Source organism: Poeciliopsis prolifica, unplaced genomic scaffold (assembly GCF_027474105.1).
Source record: "Poeciliopsis prolifica strain line A6 unplaced genomic scaffold, Auburn_PproV2 SCAFFOLD049, whole genome shotgun sequence".
In the NCBI taxonomy this organism is placed as follows: Eukaryota; Metazoa; Chordata; class Actinopteri; order Cyprinodontiformes; family Poeciliidae; genus Poeciliopsis; species Poeciliopsis prolifica.
In genome coordinates this window covers 1,509,003-1,526,524 of record NW_026562424.1, presented here as the reverse complement: position 1 = coordinate 1,526,524, position 17,522 = coordinate 1,509,003, and the positions used below count along the sequence as shown (strand labels likewise).

At 40.9% G+C, this 17,522-nt stretch overlaps 1 protein-coding gene across 3 annotated transcripts; it reads left to right on the top strand.

Moving 5' to 3' along the window:
• Positions 1–34: 34 nt before the first annotated feature.
• On the top strand, positions 35–17,120 carry rnf40 (ring finger protein 40). Of its 3 annotated transcripts, none has more exons than XM_055057923.1 (20): positions 35–102; positions 436–584; positions 817–984; positions 1,368–1,677; positions 1,782–1,985; positions 2,873–2,961; positions 3,726–3,872; positions 5,077–5,151; positions 5,218–5,337; positions 5,413–5,592; positions 6,191–6,326; positions 6,810–6,931; positions 7,014–7,285; positions 7,379–7,496; positions 9,185–9,334; positions 13,856–14,068; positions 14,860–14,985; positions 15,137–15,277; positions 15,805–15,906; positions 16,710–17,120. In XM_055057923.1, the coding sequence occupies exons 2-20, from the start codon at positions 447–449 to the stop codon at positions 16,884–16,886; spliced, it is 2,988 nt and encodes a 995-aa protein (XP_054913898.1). In that variant the 5' UTR covers positions 35–102; positions 436–446; the 3' UTR covers positions 16,887–17,120. The 3 variants fall into 3 exon arrangements, with proteins under 3 accessions (XP_054913898.1, XP_054913899.1, XP_054913897.1); XM_055057924.1 differs by having other exon boundaries at positions 2,870–2,961; positions 13,859–14,068; XM_055057922.1 differs by having other exon boundaries at positions 2,870–2,961.
• Positions 17,121–17,522: the final 402 nt, after the last annotated feature.

Below are 17,522 nucleotides of genomic sequence, written 5' to 3'. Positions count from 1 at the left end.
GCTATGTTTATGTGGGCGTTTAGAACGTAGCCAACGAAGACGCTCTTTCGTCATTTCCGGTCGCGTCCCCCTGAATTATATTCCCGGTTGCTGCTGGCGAAGGTGTGTAGCATCGATATTCCTCCTTGGCTGGGCTTGCTTTTATTTCTGTAAATGTAAAACATTTCCACCGAATGCTTCATAGCCGTATTTACAATAAGGGAATGAAAACGGGGATTATTTGCGCCACACAAAGGGAGCTATGTGGCTAACTCGGAGCTAGCTTTAGCGGAAACGTCAAACTGAATATCAAAAACATGGAGTTAGTTTATGATGAATCAGATTCACTGTGTAAAATAAGCCTGTTTTCAGTGTCTTGTTCTTATAAATGAATTGGGCTTGTGTTTGCATTGTCGCAGTAACAGTGAATTTGAATGGTTTTGTGTGTTTCTGTAGGTGAAGGAAAGATGTCGGGAGCCGGGGGAGGGAAGCGGCCCTCGGGAGGGGACAGTCCTCCCGGCCCACCTGAGAAGAAGAGCAAGAAAGAGGAGAAAACCACCACGACGCTTATTGAGCCCATCCGCATAGCGGGAGTTTCCTCCACGGTGGGTCACCGGCTGCTGCCCTTTCTTTCATTATTGTCATTTAAACCTGCCACACACACACACACACACACACACACACACACACACACACACACACACACACACACACACACTAAAATAGAAGCAAAAACCTATAATAAGAGAAAAATAAACCCCATGAATGTCTGAGATCAAAATAACATTTATTTCCTCAGATCATTTTGCCCTAACTGTTTTTGTGACTGTTTTGCAGGAGGAAATGGACATGAAGGTGCTGCAGTTTAAGAACAAGAAGCTGTGCGAGCGGCTGGAGCAGCGGCAGGCGATGGAGGACGAGTTACGAGAGAAAATAGAAAAGCTGGAGAAGAGGCAGGCTACGGACGACACGACCCTGCTGATTGTCAACCGGTACTGGTCTCAGGTACGAGTCACGCATTCAGGGCCGGAGCGGGTCAGAGTAAGATAATATGTGAAAAATGTCCTGTTGTAAGTGAAATAATCTGTCAATAAAACTAGAAATTGAGGAATTATTGGCTAAAACAAGCTCCTATATCTTGCTGAAAAATTACTTGTAAGTTATCTTAGTCTTATTTCAGACTAGACCAATTTTTTGTGTTTTTGCAGTGTATGCAGCAGGAGCTAAAAAGTGATTTTATTTTAATCAACCTAGAAACATGACCTACATCTGCTTCAACAGTCTTAGTAAAATCGAAAATGTCACGTTTTAGATTTTACTGGAAATGAAGCAGGAAGTTGTTGATTGTCTACAGCTGAATGTTTTTAATCTTCCTGTCTGATTCTCAGCTGGAGGATAGCGTCAAAGTTTTGCGTAAATGCATCGAGCCAGAATTGGCGTCTGGGCCCGCCCTGCCCTCGGCCCCACCTCCGGAAACCATGGCAGTGGAGGACAATGGCGTCGCTCTGACCCTGCCGACCTTAGCGGCTCCTCCACCGCCGCTGCCAGAGGCCCAGAGCGAAGCCGGACTGACGGAGCAGCAGCTTCAGCCGGAGGAGCGGCAGGAAGATCATCAGGACGAGCTGCAGCAGCCGGCGCCCCCTGCTGGAGGAGACGAGTTGACGCCACCGACTGAACCGCCTTCAGATCCAAAAACAGGTCAGCAGCTTTTTCTGGAGGGGAAAAAACATTTATCACTCCGAGCATCTGATTGTCGAATCCGTTCGGTTTGTTTTACGGCTTGAGTCCTGCGCTGTGTGCAGATGCATTGCTGCCTCCTCTTCCTCCTCTCAGCGAGAATGCGAAGGGCTTCCTGGCCACGCTGGAGCAGAGCGGCGAGGAGGAGCTGAGCTTACACCTGCAGGACCGCATGCTGTTCAGCAAAGACGCCATCGGCCACCTGGTCCGCGTCTTCGACCGGCTGCACGCGCGCATTGATGACATGTGCACGGCTATCCAGGCTGCAGGTAACCATGATGATGACTCAGCTGCTGCGGCGCACCGCCCGACCTTTCACACCAAGACCCAAAATTCACAAGTTCAAAGTCATCAGGGCTAAAAATGTAACTTTTCTGTCCAATTGAAAATGCAAAAATTACATTATTGTGATTTTGTTTTCTTCTTTACCTCCACTGTGAAAATTTAAGCAATTAATATTTTAACGAAGCAAAACATTTGTGTGACATTTCTCTTAATCTTTGCAGTAAGTTAATATTTTGGCCCAATTTTATTTTATTAATATATAAAATATTTTATGATGACATTTTGTCGATATGAGGGTAAAAATAATATTTGAGGACAACTAAAAAAAATTTGTTTAATTTGAAATATTTTCTAGAAAAAATAACTCAGAAGTTTGAAGTTGATCTTAGAATTTGTATCAGAAAAATAACTTAGAAATGTTGGGGATTTTTTAAAAGAAACTTTCTAAGTTGAATTTCATAATTTTGTAATTTATAAACACAAATTTGTGCCTCCCTTTTTATATATTTTTGTCTCTTTAAAATGACCATAATATGCCATCTTAATTTTTAATTTCTTTTCAACAAAATAAATGAGAATTCCCCTCTGAAACTCGTCCTGCGTGTAGCAGGAGGTTTGGCTGGATATTCGTGGCTCTACTTTCTATAACATAAAAATAAAAACTGAAATTCTTTGTTTTGAGATATAAACTTGCCATGAAACTTTTATCCCAAAACAATTACACACAATGGAAAATTTCTACCATAAAAATCTTGAGCTATAAAAATATTCCAAGGCCCAGAAAAGACCCCGGGCCGCACTTTGGACCCCCGTGTCCTAAACAAAGCTCAGCAGCTGCCGTCTTGTTAATGTTGCTGTTGGTGGTCAGCAGGCGAGGAGGGCGGCCTGCTGGAGGACAACGTCCGGCTGAGGGACCTGGCCACGCTGCTGCAGGGCCGACACCACAAGATGTCCATGGAGGTACGACTTCTGGTTCAGGATGAGACCTGGAAACAGCAGAAACATTAAAATGAAATTAGTTGTGTAAATATGAATAATGTGGGACATATTTGGACGGGACATTTTGTGTTCTTTCTTTCCTAACTGGATATGAAAATGTAGTTTTCTATGTTGGATTATTATTATTAATGTTATAAATACATTGTTTTCGTCATCATTTTGTGATATCTGACATTTTTTATTGTCCAGATAAAGATACATTTTTCTCTGAAGTTAAATCAGATTGAAACTTTTTTTAGTTTGAATCACCAAAATTATTTCTGTTTGCTAAAAGTCAGAGAACGTAGCAATAATTTTTCTAGATGTTTGAGATGTTTTTTTTGTAACTTTCTTTGTATATATATTGTGTTGAAGCATTTAATTTAAGCAGGAATGTCATTTACCTCAACATAATTTGTTTGGGTTGTCTCAAAGTAATTTTTATTATTCCTCCATTGATCTGCTTTTATTTTGAGTTATTTTATAAACTTCTTTTTCTTTATTCAGTGTGCAGGGATTTAAAAACATGACATTTAATTATGTTTTAGTTGATCTTGTCCTGATGTAGAACATAGAAAACATCACAAGAGATAATTAATAACAGTAATTAATGATGTATAATCATTAATTAAATCTGTCTCTTTTTTAAGCTTATTGTTTTATCTCCAAAGTTTGAAAATGCTTAAAGTGTTTCAGTTTTACTGTAGGAACATTATGAGCATTAAATAATAACGTCTCTGTCTCAGTACAATGAGTGGGTGGACAAAGTGACGAGTGCAGAAACCAAAGTGTCTGAGATGGAGACGACGGTGGAGGATCTGCAGTGGGACATCGAGAAGCTTCGCAACCGGGAGCAGAAGCTCAACAAACACCTGGCGGAGGCCATGGAGCAGGTGGGTCAGGACGTACCCGCCGCGTCCCGAAGGCGCCGCGTCCCGAAGGCGCCGGGCCGCGATTTGATTTCCCACAATCCACGATGCGACGGCGATGAGAGCCGGAGCGCCGCGGGTCAGCTGCCTTTGTAAACATCCCATCTGCAGATGAAGATTACATTTTTCGCTGAAGTTAAATCAGCGGAACGTATAAAGTACAAAATCAGTAGAAACTGTTTTATTCCTGCACTGACCTTTTGACCTCCTTCTCTCTGATGTTTCAGCTTCCTGCAGCGTTTCATGAAACTAGGAAATTAGTTCTGCACAGAAATATGTAAATGATTGATCTGGTGATGCCTGATGGCACCTTAACGTTGGTGATTTAGCTTGAACTAATGCAGGCGTCACGCAACTCATCGCGTTCAAATCATCCCGACTGCAACCAACAATTAATCCATCAGTTTTCAGATGATTGATCAGCTATTCTGATGATTGATCGCTTATTCTCGTAATCGATCATCTGGATAAAAATGCCACATTCTTTTGAACTGTCATTTTATTTTATATAATATTAGAAATGCATCGATAGATGCACATAAATAATTAATTTCTTTTTTACATGAGAAAATAAACATTTTATTGTTGCTTAAATGAATAAGATGATTCCTTTAGGGAACGTTTGACCAGGATTCGTCTGTGACTAAAAATAATCACATCAACATGTCCAAAGCTAAACGCTTTCCACCAGACAGTGTAGTTTATGGATGGTCTGCTATTTATTGATTAACTGATTATTAACTGATAGCAAAAGTTGCTTTATTCAATTCCATTCCATTCAAAAACACTTTGATCCCAAAGGAAAATGAAATGTTGTTGTAACTCAAATTAAACAAAAATTCCTCTATAATTCTTTATATTTGGGAAAAATGAACCAGGAGCAAGGCTCCTGGAATTTATCTTACATGCAAAATGTTTATATTTTTATACTGTTTTTGGTTTAACTCTTTGAGTTTTTGTTTTATCAAAAGACCTTTTCAGAGTCTTTATGATCAGTTGGTTTCTAAATTATTTAACGGTCACTTCCAGCATGGATTAATCATGATTAATTGGTTATTTCAAGAATTGATTAATCAGTTAAATTTGTCATCATGTTGTCTGTTCCTTAAAAAGAGATGCATTTGGATCTGCATCTCGTCTTCCTGATGCATGTTTTGCGTTTCTGCAGCTGAAGTCTGGCTACAGCAGCACCGGCAGCTCAGGGGGATTAGCGGGAGGTCAGATAACGCTCAACATCCAGAAGGTGAGGAACGGCGCTGCAGTCATCTCAGAGTGATCCACAGCATCTAAAGGATTGTTTTGGTTTTAGTTTGAGAGCCTTAATGCAGAGCTGGAGCACAACCAGGAGCTGGCGAACAGCCGCATGGCGGAGCTGGAGAAGCTGCAGCTGGAGCTGCAGGAAGCCGTGAGGGAGAGCGAGAAGCTCAAGGTCAGCACCCGTTTCATCCACGTCTCATTGTCAATTAAAACACGTGCAACGCAGAAACCGCCTTGAATCTTTCAGATGGACCTGAGAAATATTCCAGAAGAAGTCGTGAAAGAAACGTCGGAATATAAATGTCTGCAGTCTCAGTTCTCGCTGCTCTACAATGAATCTCTGGGAGTTAAAACTCAGCTGGACGAGGCCAGAGCCCTGCTGCTCACCACCAAGAACGCTCACCTCCGGCAGATCGAGCACATGGAGGTGAGTCTGCGGAAACACGCCATGAATCTGAACGATCAATGTTCCCAGATTAAACTCGTTTTGGCCTCAAATCCCGTCTGATGTGGAGCGTTACCTCGGTAACGGCATGCGTTGTCAGCCTGCAAGTTCAAGCACCAAATTTCACAAATTACTCGTCGCACAAGGAAATGGAGTCTCTAAGCGAATGCTTAAAACAAGATGGCTTCCTTTCAACCTTCCTGAACACAAAAACCTGGAAAACTGGGAATCTTCAGACGGTTTGGTTTGAGACGATAAAACGTTTTAAGAAACGTGAATTCAGTGGCAGGTTTTGATATGGGCAGTTGCCCAGGGCGGCATCAGAAAGGGGTGGACACCAAAAACTAGAAAACAAAATGATTCCTGAATGTGTTTGCTGCTTTTTCTATGCATGTGCAGTGGAGTAAGTTTCTCTTTGCTGCTGTTCCTGCAGGAATCACAACTGTGAATATTTATTTGAAGTTTACAGAGTTAATGATACAGATCAGTTGTGAAGAATCACAGCGCTAGAGAACGATTAATCTGATGAAATGAGTTTTTCTGTGCGTTTGGTGACGGAGGCTTCCTGTTTGTGTGTCAGAGCGACGAGCTTTCCCTGCAGAAGAAGCTGCGGACCGAGGTCATCCAGCTGGAGGACACGCTGGCGCAGGTCCGCAAGGAGTACGAGATGCTGCGCATCGAGTTCGAGCAGAACCTGGCAGCCAATGAGCAAGCAGGTGAACCAAGAACTTCAGATCTGATGTTTTATCGATATAACAATATATATTATTGATTTATTGTCCAGACATGAATGAAATAAAGCAATAAGAACAATAAGAGAAGTAAAAGAACAGAAAGTTGTGCCATAACCTCACAACAAACATCTTCACTGCATCCTCCATCCATTGATCTCAGCTAGCTAACGGTGCATCAGGGTTGGACAGAAACCTTTCCTTAGATATTTAAGAAACTCCCTCCTGGACCAGCAGGGGGCGACAGAGAAGAGCACTGAACAAAGTTTAGGTCTGAAACGATTAATCATTATTTATCAATTAATCGTTAATAAAAGTGAAAGAAGCTGAAAGAACAACACACTCGAAGCAGTAATGAAGGCAAAACGGGGTGAAAATATTAAAATTTTGCATTTAAGATAAAAGCAAATGGCAGATTCACATTTTGACCTTTCAACCCTTTTGACCTTTCAACCATTGCTCCATCAGGGCCAATCAACCGGGAGATGCGACATCTGATCAGCAGCCTTCAGAACCACAACCTGCAGCTGAAGGGGGACGTGCAGCGCTACAAGAGGAAGTTGCGGGAAACACAGATGGAGATCAATAAGGTAGATTGGAGTGATCGATCAGGTGTTTGAAGCAACGCCGCGGCGCCGCCGTTAACCCGCCGTCTGTCTGGTTTCCGGGCAGCTGCGGTCGCAGAGCGGAGACGCCGGCGTTCTGATCCTGGAGGAGACGACGAGCGACGGCATGGACGTTAAAAAGGAGGAAGAAGAAGACCAGGAGGAAGAGGAGGAGAGGAGGAAGGAGCTGGAGAGACAGCGGGCGAGGGAGAGGGAGAGAGAAAGAGAGAGAGAGGCCGAGCGAGAGCGGGAGAGGGACAGGGAGAGAGACAGGCAGCGCAGCGACGAGCTGAAGAGGAAAGACTCGGATACGCTGAAGATGCTCCGAGTCGAACTCAAGTAAAGTTTTCTGGGTTTTTTTCCCATAATTCCTTCTGACTTATGGAAAAGTTTTAATTATAAAATATATTCCTCCATGTCTGTTTCCATCAGGAAAGCTCAGGAGTCGCAGAAAGAGATGAAGCTCCTGTTGGACATGTACAAGTCGGCTCCAAAGGAGCAGAGAGACAAAGTGCAGCTAATGGCCGCCGAGCGCAAGTCAAAAGCTGAGGTTTGTTTCAAAACGAGCTCCTCGCGTTAGCATCTCATGCTAAAAGATGAGGACCAGCTTTTCAATGTTTGACACAAGGATAGCAGATTTTTAGTGCGTCTCAGCAGGAAGTGATGGAGATGTTCAGCTTTTTAGCTTTTTATTATAAACAGGGGGGAAAAAATCACCTTTAGAATAAACCAATTAAACTGATTGATGTCTTATGACATCAATCAGTTTAATTTAAAGCAGCTAACTGCTGCTTTAAATGATTTACATTCACAAGAACAATACAGCTAAACATTATCAATAATACAGCCACTCAGGGCTTCTACCGTAATTGGACCTTCTACTTTTTAACATGTGCCTAAAATAGCTAAATAACCCAACAGTTACAAATTACACTAAATAATAAAAAGATGTGACTTTTACTTCATTTCTCACCTGGTGCTAATACACATGTTTTGCTTATTTATGTTTATTTTTTTTATTTTCAAAGTGTGCGGTTTATATTCAGGTGCGCTCTATAGTCTGGAAATTACGGTAACTTATTTACCGTCCTGTTTGACCTTTTAGTCCAAGAAAACAAAATAATGTTTTTAACAGCCGGTAATCAAAACCTCATCACAGATGTGGAACTTTATTCGACTGAAAATTTACAAAACAACCAACTAAATTAGTGCTTTAGAACTTAATTTAGGGGAAGTTAAAGCACTAAACAAAAATATTAGCGGTTAGCAGAAGGATTGCAACACTGAATAGTAAGATGTAGATAATTTCCTCTAGACTATGAAGCTGCGTCAGATTAATTTAACGTCTGCACAACTGTAAAGTTTGAGAGGCGTTTGGCAGCCATTTTATCTGAAATGTCCCCAGAATTTTAGCCAATACTACAGTTTAAGACTCGAGCTGCACAAAGCATCAAATGGTTTCATCACTGTGTGAAATGGCAGCTTGGACACTTTTCTGGTTGGATATAATGTTTCCAGGGTCATTCATTCACCAGCTGCGCCTTTTTTCCTCACCTCAGGTGTAACTTTAGGGGCCGAAGCTCAGCGGCGCTCGCAGACATGGCGTAATAATAATTAATATCTTTGCAATTTTCAAATATTTTTCAGCCATATTGGTGACACTTTTAAGGGACATGGACTCATTTTTAACTCCATTTCATTTAATTTTAGGCCAGGAGGAAAATAAATTGATTGTTTCTCAGTTTAGTTTCATTTGAAACAAGACAAACTAACTTACTGGTAACTTTTTTAAGTTTAAATCAATAATTCCTCAGTATTGATGGAAAAATTACTAGTTTGACTGGCAGATTATTTCACATTCATCTGCCGTATTTTTCCCATATTACAACTTATAAAAACATTTTTCACTGCCCTTTTTAATGTTTTCAACACCAAACATGCTTCAAAATGTCTTTAATACACAAAGTCGAAAACGTTTCAGCGCTAGCGCAGAAGCTAACATTTACAGTCTTTCTGATCCGCGCTCTTGCACTGCAACAGCAGAAAGTCTTACAAGGTATTTTTATCCAGTTTCTAGTGCAAATATCTTAATACACTGAAAATAAAGGGCTAGTTCAATTGGCACCGTTACCTACCAAGCCAAGCCAAGCCCGTTCGTGTTGCTCAGAATAAATCGTGGAGTTTATCACAGTTGTAATTTGCTGGAAATGAAGGAAACTTATTTTCGTTTTTGTCCAGGTTGAAGACCTGAGGATGCGAGTTCGAGAGCTGGAGGAGAGGGAGAGGAAGGAGAGCAAGAAGCTGGCTGATGAAGACGCCCTGAGGAAGATCCGCGTTGCAGAGGAGACCATCGAGCATCTGCAGAAGAAACTGGCAGCAACCAAGCAGGTTTGTTTGACTCCTCAGCCGACATGCTAACAGCTCTAATGAAACCTGAACTCACTGAACTTGTTGGCCCTCGTTTGCTCCCTAAATGTCATGTTGGACTTTTTGTGACGGAAGTGAGATGAATATTTAACACCCAGCTGTTAGATGAGTGAAACCCGGAGCGTTAGCGTCACATTTGCCTGAGAAAGAAGCTTTGCTAATGTTAGCTGTGTGAGGAGGAACCGAAACCTGGCGACCCGCCCGATCAGCTGGGCGTTAATCTGAACCCACGTTTGTTTCGACTTGTTGGGGTCTTTCTTATTCTGCAGGACGTTTGAATCAACTGGCCTTTCGGTTTTGCTTCTAATTTTTCTTTATTTTAGGAGTTTTGTGTAAAACAAATCTTAATAATCACAAACGGGTTTCCCTGATCAGTATTTACTGGATTTTCTTCATATTTTCTGTCTTGGTGTTTCATTTTGGACAACATTAAGATCATGGATGTCTTTAAAGAGCCGGTTATGGAAGAAGTATAAATAAAATCCATTAACAATCTGTTAAAATATTAATAAATAGCTGTCGCTCCATTCAAATGAAATGATATCTACATGTTTTCACCTTGATCTACTTTGGCACGATACAGATGAAACTATTGGGATTTGATTAAGAAAATAATATTTAAGAACAAAACTTTCATATTAAAGTATTATATGTGAAATCTGCACCTGGCAGGAATTTTATAGTACAATCAATTAACTATTTTACCTTCAGCTGTTATGACAATCCTGTATGTATCAAATATGACTTGATACATTTCAGGCTGCAGAATGAGTTTTGTTTCTGTGTTTGAGATTCCCCTGATTTGGACCTCGAGGTGAAGCTTTGAACTTCCTCTCAGAATCACGTTAGGAAAGTTGCAGTTTGGTTTCTGAGAGTTTGAATCCTTCGCTTCCGTCAGCTGCAGGAGAGAATCGCGATCCAGAGCAAATTAAAAAGGCTGAAACAAGCTAATAAAGACAACTGGCTCTGGGTCTGGCTCTGGTTCTGGTTCCGGAACCATGGGAGATGATGGATTGCAGGCAACCCTGAGTGTGTCTTCACTCAGAAGCTTCTCAAGAGTCGCTGTAACACTGACTGCTACAGGGGATCCTTCTGTCTATGGGTTGCTATCTAAAACTCTTTCAATAAAATTAATACCACAAATTCGAACAACTTTAATTTTCCCTTTGAATGTGAATGTAAAGACACATGAGAATGACAAACGTGTGTTTTCTTTTTCATTAGTAGTAAAAATGTGAGCCAACCTTATAAAACCTCAGGTGACCTCATTCTCTTAAGTTTTATAATCCTAGATTATCAGGCGCAGGAATGCATGAAGCAGTAATGAGTCCCAGGTTAAATGTTATGACGTAATCCCATTGTGTTGGCCGCAGCGGAGCCGCAGCGGATCCGCCCAACACGCGCTTATTACCCAGCTGTTGACCTGAATGTTATCAATCCGAGAGGCTTATTAGTTAATTTGACTCTCACTTTCTGCTGCCAGGCGTGTGCGTGTGTGTGTGTGTGTGTGTGTGTGTGTGTGTGTGTGTGTGTGTGTGTGTGTGTGTGTTTCATTCTCAGATAAAACTGCAGCAGATGCTGAGAAGTGATTTTTCTGCAGCTCTTCATGCTTGGGAGGTGATCCAGAACGTAATTAAAGGAATGGAGAACCGGCCCGGCCCGATGACACACTAGGTGTTGTACAAACTTCGTAAACAATCAAACATGCAGGAAGCTAAAAGAAAAGCCACTCATGGCTTCATCTGACCTGATTTATGGACGTTTCTTTGTGTCAAACATGTTCCTCTAAAATCACTCTTGCATCACTGAAAAGCTCTGTGTTCCATTAATGATGCCTTGATGTGCTGAATCTTTCATTCAAGCTGCTAAGTTATGATAAATATTCCAGGATGAGTGTTTAAAAGTGGAGGAAGAAAGTCCAGTTAGTTTTCCAGATCCAACACTGATGTCCATCCAGATGTTAGATTCGCTTTTTAATCCTAATCTGCCCGGAAACACAGAATGAAGTTTATATCTGAGGATCTCTGGGTAGAAAACGAATCGAATCTTTCTACAAACATCGTTTATAATCAGATACAGCTGCTGGATAATTCAAGCAGTAAAAGTAATGGCGTTTTGTAGCGATGGGATTTTGTTTTTGTTTGTTTTGGGTAAAAAAATTAATGGCTTTAAACTCTTAACAACGTGAAATAAAGTTTATTTGCATTGCACATTTCAGCAACGAGGCAGTTCAAAGTGTTTTATGCCATAAAAACATAACACAGAAACCAATTACGAAACAAGCGATACATATAACTTCTTGTCCAATGGCATCATCAAAATGACCGAGCAAACACTCATCAAATATATTGATCAATGCTCCAGTGATTGTTAATCAAAGGCGACTCCAAACAGCCGAGTTTTTATGTTAAAGGAACTCAGCAGTTTTACAGTTTTCAGAAACTTGTTCCACTTTATTAAATGAAGTGTGACTCAAGGGAAAGTGGGACTGAAAATGTTCCTCAGGTGATGAAAGGCCGACTTTGTAACTGTCTTTATGTGACTGAAGGTTCAGGTCTGCTGGTTTCCAGCTGTAATGACTGAAGCTGTTTGCTGACGCTGCAGATTTCCTCTTTTAGGTCCTTAGAGAATAAACTTCAGTTTTGTTTCTGTTTGTTTCTCACAATAACAAACGTTTCTGGACGATAAATAGTCCATGGTTTACATCACTACGTCTTCCACGCCGTTTCCCGCCGCAAAATACCGACAAAAGACGAGATGCCAACCAGTTTTTCATGCTAGGCCACATGACGGTCTTCATGGTTACCAAAGATCCATAATGCGATATTGGATATCATCTTTCTAATCACACTTACTGATAAAGTATATGAACGTGAATCTCTGCTGCAGCTCCAGAGTTGCACTGAGGGCTGCTGTCATGGCCGCCATCTTTCCTCATCAACAGTTATACAGTGAAGCGGCAGGTTTGCTTTGTGTCCTGGTCTGTGGATGCAGCCGACTGAACATTTTAAAGCAAAATCTACTGAATAATCGCGGCGTTGGATCTCCAGATGACTGGTTTCAGACGGGCTTTAACGGAGCGCAGTGGGCGGAGCTCTGGAGAGTGACGTCACGTCCAAGGGGACAATAATTTTGATAGCTAATGCTAATTATTAGCTAAGGTACTGGGAACATCTGGATATTAATTAGGAGTATTAGACCTTGATGATCCCAGATGTGACTTCGGTTCGTTCTGGTGAGAAGTTACGCAGAAGTTCCTGTTCTGAGGTCCAACAGAACCGACACTGTGGTTCACTCCGTCTGTTTTCTGACAAAAACAATCTGTGTTTATTTTCCTGCCCTTTATTGGAAGCCATGGCAGCGTCACCCCAAACAAAAACATTTTCATTTAAAGGATTCATTGCAGCAAGTTTAACATTTGAAATGCTCTGTTCAAATGAAAGTTCTGCTGAGGCTTTCAGAGGCGTAAATCTAAAGGCTGCTGGCGTGTTGAAGCTCATGTTTCATCTGTTTGCAGAGGACGTTCACACATGTGTTTAACGTGACAGCATCACCCAGAACACAGGTTAGCGCCAGGCCCGGCCCAGTCCGAATTCACAGAACACTGGAGGCATTAAATCTAAAACATGCCCATGTGCTGCTTTATGGGAAGCTGAGCTGCAGGATGAGGAAAGCATGTGTTCACCGAACATGAAGCTTTTACTGGTTTTAGCTTTAAAAGTAATAAGATGCACATGTTTAAGAAACATTTGTTTAATGCAGAATCACTTTTCTGTTGTGTCTGTTTGAGATGGAGCTTTTGTTTTTTCCATTCAGGGAGAATCCAAATCATCCCATAATATCAATTTTACCTCATTCCTGGAAACAATGAAGGAAATGAATGATAAATGGGTCGTGTTGCACTGGAGCAGCGATTCTGTTGTTTTCTGTCATGTCCCCCAGAGATGAACGTTTTTATGTCCCTGTCACAAAATGAGCATAAAGTCATGATGCTACAAGAAGAAAGTCGTGAAGTTACGAGAAAATCGTGATGAGAATAAAATCGTGAAGTTATGAGAATAAAATTGTGAAGTTATGAGAATAAAATCGTGAAGTTAAGAGAATAAAATCGTGACAGTACGAGAAGAAAGTCTTAAGTCGTAAAATTACGAGAATAGTTATCAGAATAAAGTGGTAACAATGTGAGAATAAAGTGTGTTATGACTGTAGGCTACTTCTTCTTCTACTGGGTTGAACAGGCAGCCTGTTGATTATTTTCAGTACTGCTGCCACCTGGTGGCCGGAGGCTTGATTTCTGGTCTACAGTAATAAAATCCTCCTGTCTCACTATTAAAGGTTCTGGACTCGAGGAACTGAACTGGTGAATGAATTGGCTTCAATAAAATTAGAGAATCTGAATAAATCCAGATTGTTTATAAACTGGTTTCCAGATTAGCCTTCCCAGTGTTCCCAGTCAGCACCATCTGCTGTGTTTCTCTTGAGGAGGAGGAGGCGTTGCTGAGCGAGATGGACGTGACGGGCCAGGCCTTCGAAGACATGCAGGAGCAGAACAGCAGGCTGCTGCAGCAGCTGCGCGAGAAAGACGACGCCAACTTCAAGCTGATGAGCGAACGCATCAAATCCAACCAGATCTACAAGCTGCTGAAGGAGGAGAAGGAGGAGCTGGCGGACCAGGTGCTCGCCTTCAAAACACAGGTGAGGAGGTGGAAACGAGCTGACAGCAAGGAGGGAAATTCACTGTATTTTAAATAAATTAGTTTTTTGTTCGGTGGCTTTCAATGAATCACTTTTAACTAAAAACCATATATTGAGAAAATAAGCAACATTTTCAGTTAAACATGTTTTGCTGTTAAGTTATTATTTTCGTATTTTCAACTCTGAACAATCTTGAACTAGTATGAGATATAATCACATTTAATTTCCCTTTCGGATCAATAAAGTATATTGGAATTTGAAACTGGGAGACATTTTTATGTTCCCACATTTATATTTTCCATATCAAACCCATCACAATTTACAGTAGTGCATTTATTAATTCTATATTTAATATGTATTTCTTTAATCTTTTAATTATTTTCTTCATTTTTCCCCACTTAATGCCGCCCTGGGAAACTGCCCATGTTTCCAAATCAAAAACTCTCACTAATTTCATATTAGTAGATATACTTAATGCTATATTTAAAAATTATTCCTGAATGTACAGATTAAATGTATTTTTTTATATCGTCCCATTTAATGCCGCCCTGGGAAGGTGCCGCCCTTGTTTCCCATCTCAAAAACCTTCACAAATTTTATATTTTTGCATGTAATTAATTCTATATTTAATAAATTATTTAAAGTTGTAATTAATTAATGACTCGTTTAAATAATAATTTCTTTTTTTTTCCATTTACTGTGATTTGGCACTCCTGTGTCTCCATATAACTGTGTTTTAGTGGCTGTAGATGCAGCCGGACGTGTCTAATATGTGGAGCTACTTGCTGCAGGTGGATGCCCAGCTGCTGGTGGTGCAGAAGCTGGAGGAGAAGGAGGGAGTCCTGCAGACGACGCTGGCTGCCCTGGAGAAGGAGCTGGCGGTCCGGACTCAGGCCCTGGAGCTCAACAAGAGGAAGGCGAGAACACAACATGAAATCACCTTTTAATGTGGAAATTATAAAACCTGCAGTAAACAGGATGGATCCCGTCAGCGGAGCGCTCTGTGCCACATTAGCAGGCAGGAATTTGACCATTAGCTTTTGTTTTATTGCTTCCTTGGCGCTGCAGGCGGTGGAGGCTGCGCAGCTGGCGGAGGACCTGAAGGTGCAGCTGGAGCACACGCAGGCCAAGCTGAAGGAGATCCAGGTCTCTGTGGCGGAGAACCGCACCGCCCGCGAGAGGGAGAGCAGCAACCTGAAACGGGCGCAGGTACGCTTCAGGACAAGGCTGCCCTGGGCAACATGGCCGACAGAACCGTTCAATCAGTCCATATCCATGACTGTTAATTTGATTTTGTTTAAATGTCTGAAACTTTATCTGAATTTCACTCAGATTACAGGAACCATTTAGGAAACTGACACAAACATTACATTTTTAAATGCCTTCAAAATCAAACACAGAACAAATATATTGATCAGTGATTCAGAATCAAAAGCAGCTCTAAACCGACGGGTTTTCATCTTGATTTAAAGGAACGTCTGCATGAGTTTCTCTAGAGCTGAGATAGTAAAGCTTTAATCCTGGAATCCCGTCTTTGTAAGTGTCTTTATGTGGCTCTGAATGTTCAGCTTCTCCAGATTCCAGCTGGAATAACTGAAGATGTTCTGACTTTAGATCCTTGAGGTCCAAAGATCATAACCTGTGTTTTACTAAAACCATGTCAAATCTGAACGGGTTTTCATGATGGAATAGTTTTTAGTTTTATTTACAATCTGAACTTTGTGCCGGTTCTGCAGGAGGATCTGTCCCGGCTGAGGAGGAAGCTGGAGAAGCAGAAGAAGGTGGAGGTTTACTCTGACGCAGACGAGATCCTGCAGGAGGAGATCAACCAGTACAAGGTCAGGAGAAATGATCCACTTTGACACCAGAAACTGGAGAAAAACGAAATGCGGTTTTCAGTTTGACACAAATTAAAATCTGAAATGTGTGGCATGTATATATGTTAAAAGGTGGCTGAATATAAGCACCTGCCACACTTTTCAGATTTGTATCTGTAAAATTGATAAGCTTTGGTATTTTTCTTCTCCATTTCATAAACTTTGTGATTTTTGTAGCTGCTTCATTTAGAAATACATTTGGGCCAGAAAATTTTCTCTAAAACAAATTTGAAACTGAAAATCTATTTTTAAAATGAAAAAGAAACATTTCATTTCAGCTCCTTGGAGTTAAATTGGCTTCATAAAGTTTATACGTTTTTTTAAACTGTAAAGAAAAAAAGACGAGACTAAAATAAAGTTTAGTTTTAAATATATGGAGCCAAGTTGAGGGCGTAACGTTTTTAATTTTAAAAAAAGATTCAAAAGAGAATAATTATTTTGAAACAAGAAAAAAGTTTTGAAACTGAAAATAAAACCTTTTTTTAAAAAAAACCTAAAACAATTTAAAAACAGAGAAAAAGAGATTTTTCAGTTTTAAGATAAAAAAAAGTTTCATTTCAGTTTTATGGAGCTAAATTGTAGGCATGAAGTTATAAAAAAAATAAAATTTGAAAAAAATTATTTGATTCTTAAAAAATGTTTTGAAGCTGAAAAGAATATTTAAAAAAAAAAAAAAACAAGTTCAAAGTGACTTTTCAGATTCAAATATTTTTTTTGGCCCCAATGTATCTCCGTACTGTTGACGGTTTGAACTCCCCGCTCAGGCCAAGCTGCGCTGCCCCTGCTGCAACACGCGGGACAAGGAGACCGTCCTCACCAAGTGTTTCCACGTCTTCTGCTACGAGTGTCTGAAGATGCGCTACGACACCCGGCAGAGGAAATGCCCCAAGTGCAACTGCGCCTTCGGAGCCAACGACTTCCACCGCATCTACATCACCTGAGGGGCTGAGAGACAGACAGACAGAGAGACAGACAGACAGAGACTGAACCAAAGGAGAGAAGAGACCAGAGGGGGGAGCAAGAGGGCTGCAGATTTACTCAGACATTTTTAATCTTTGGAAAAGACTCGTTTTCCCAGATTGTTTTCCATTTGGTGACCAAACATGGTTGTTTATCTGCCTGAGTGTGTTGTGAGCTGGTTTAATAAACACACACCTGAGAGGGAAGCAACGTTCTCACATGTTGAGCTTTTATTTTACTAGAACTAGTTATTGCATAAAAAAATGTTTCCAAATGAATTTGTTTTGACGGCTGAAAAACCCCCTCATCCTGCAGCGCAAGCTGCAAAAAACACTCTTTTATAGAAAAACTGGTGTTTGAAAAACATTGGCATGTTCCCATTTGACAAATTTACCTTCATACTTTCAATTTGCGCGTAAGAAACATGCTGCACTATCATCATCGGGTCACTTCCTGTCGTTGTCTTTGTCGTTTCCCCCAGTAGCAACATCCGGTTGTTGGATCATGTGACACATGTGATGTGAAAATGCTTCTATGGCATTTTTAGCAAAATAAACTGATTTCTGCAGCCAAAAGCATAACCTCATTCAAGCGCAAAAATTGATATTGAAATATTT